The following is an 835-nucleotide window of genomic DNA, read 5'->3' on the forward strand; positions in this document are numbered from 1 at the left end:
AAAAAAAAAAAAAAAAAAAAAAAAAAAAAAAAAAAAAAAAAAAAGACTTTGAATAAGTCAAACTCACATTATCCATATTAAAAATAAAAAATTAGTGAATTAATAATTAGACTATAATAAAATAAGAATAAACTCACAACCATTCAAAGAAAACATATTATACTTTTCCCACTTCCTTATCCTTGATTTGATAAATTCGAGGAAAAAAAAAAGTAGAAATTCTGAAAATAATTTTAAAAAATGAAAATAAAATCAAAATAGAGGAAGAAGAACCCTAGCGAAATCGGAGAAATTCGAAATTAGGAAGAAAATAATGAAATATTTGGTTGCTAGAGAGAGAGAGAGAGAGAGGCTTACGTTGAAGATGAGGTTCTTATTGACGGCCTCCCAAGCCAGGCCGCCTCTGAAGTGAACGGCCCAAACGAGGACAAGAATCAGCGCCACGATTGCCAGTACATGACTCACCACAGTGAACGGAAAAGCCTTCACCGGTAGCCCCATACTTTTCTCTCCGCCGCTCTCTCTCTCTCTTTCTCTCTCTCTCTCCGCCGCTCTGGGACTGGAACCAATTCTCGAAGGCTGTGGGTTTTGTTTTGTTTGATGGTGTGGTGTTCGGTTTGGGTTTGACGCCGAAGCCTTGTTTTTAAACCTTTTTGAGAATCGACGTAGATAAGTACGCCACGTGTAGGGTTTGGATTAGTTGGAACTTATTGTCAAGATTGGTCTATATGGAGTACCGTGTCGTTTTGCTCTCCGTTCATCACAGCTAACACTGCCCTGTTTGTTTTTATAACTCGTTCACAGCCATTAATTCAAATGCCCAATCCGAGTAGAG

The 835-nt window shown here is 37.5% G+C and overlaps 1 protein-coding gene across 1 annotated transcript in view; it reads right to left on the reverse strand.

Moving 5' to 3' along the window:
• Window positions 1–633, reverse strand: part of LOC111455609 (transmembrane ascorbate ferrireductase 1) — a 3,720-nt gene extending 3,087 nt beyond the window's left edge. Inside the window, exon 1 of the mRNA XM_023097338.1 lies at window positions 358–633. Within this exon, the coding sequence (XP_022953106.1) occupies window positions 358–501 (144 nt within the window). The 5' untranslated portion in view covers window positions 502–633. The remainder of the gene's footprint in view (window positions 1–357) is intronic.
• Between the last annotated feature and the right edge of the window lie 202 nt (window positions 634–835).

Source organism: Cucurbita moschata, unplaced genomic scaffold (assembly GCF_002738365.1).
Source record: "Cucurbita moschata cultivar Rifu unplaced genomic scaffold, Cmos_1.0 Cmo_Scf00017, whole genome shotgun sequence".
In the NCBI taxonomy this organism is placed as follows: Eukaryota; Viridiplantae; Streptophyta; class Magnoliopsida; order Cucurbitales; family Cucurbitaceae; genus Cucurbita; species Cucurbita moschata.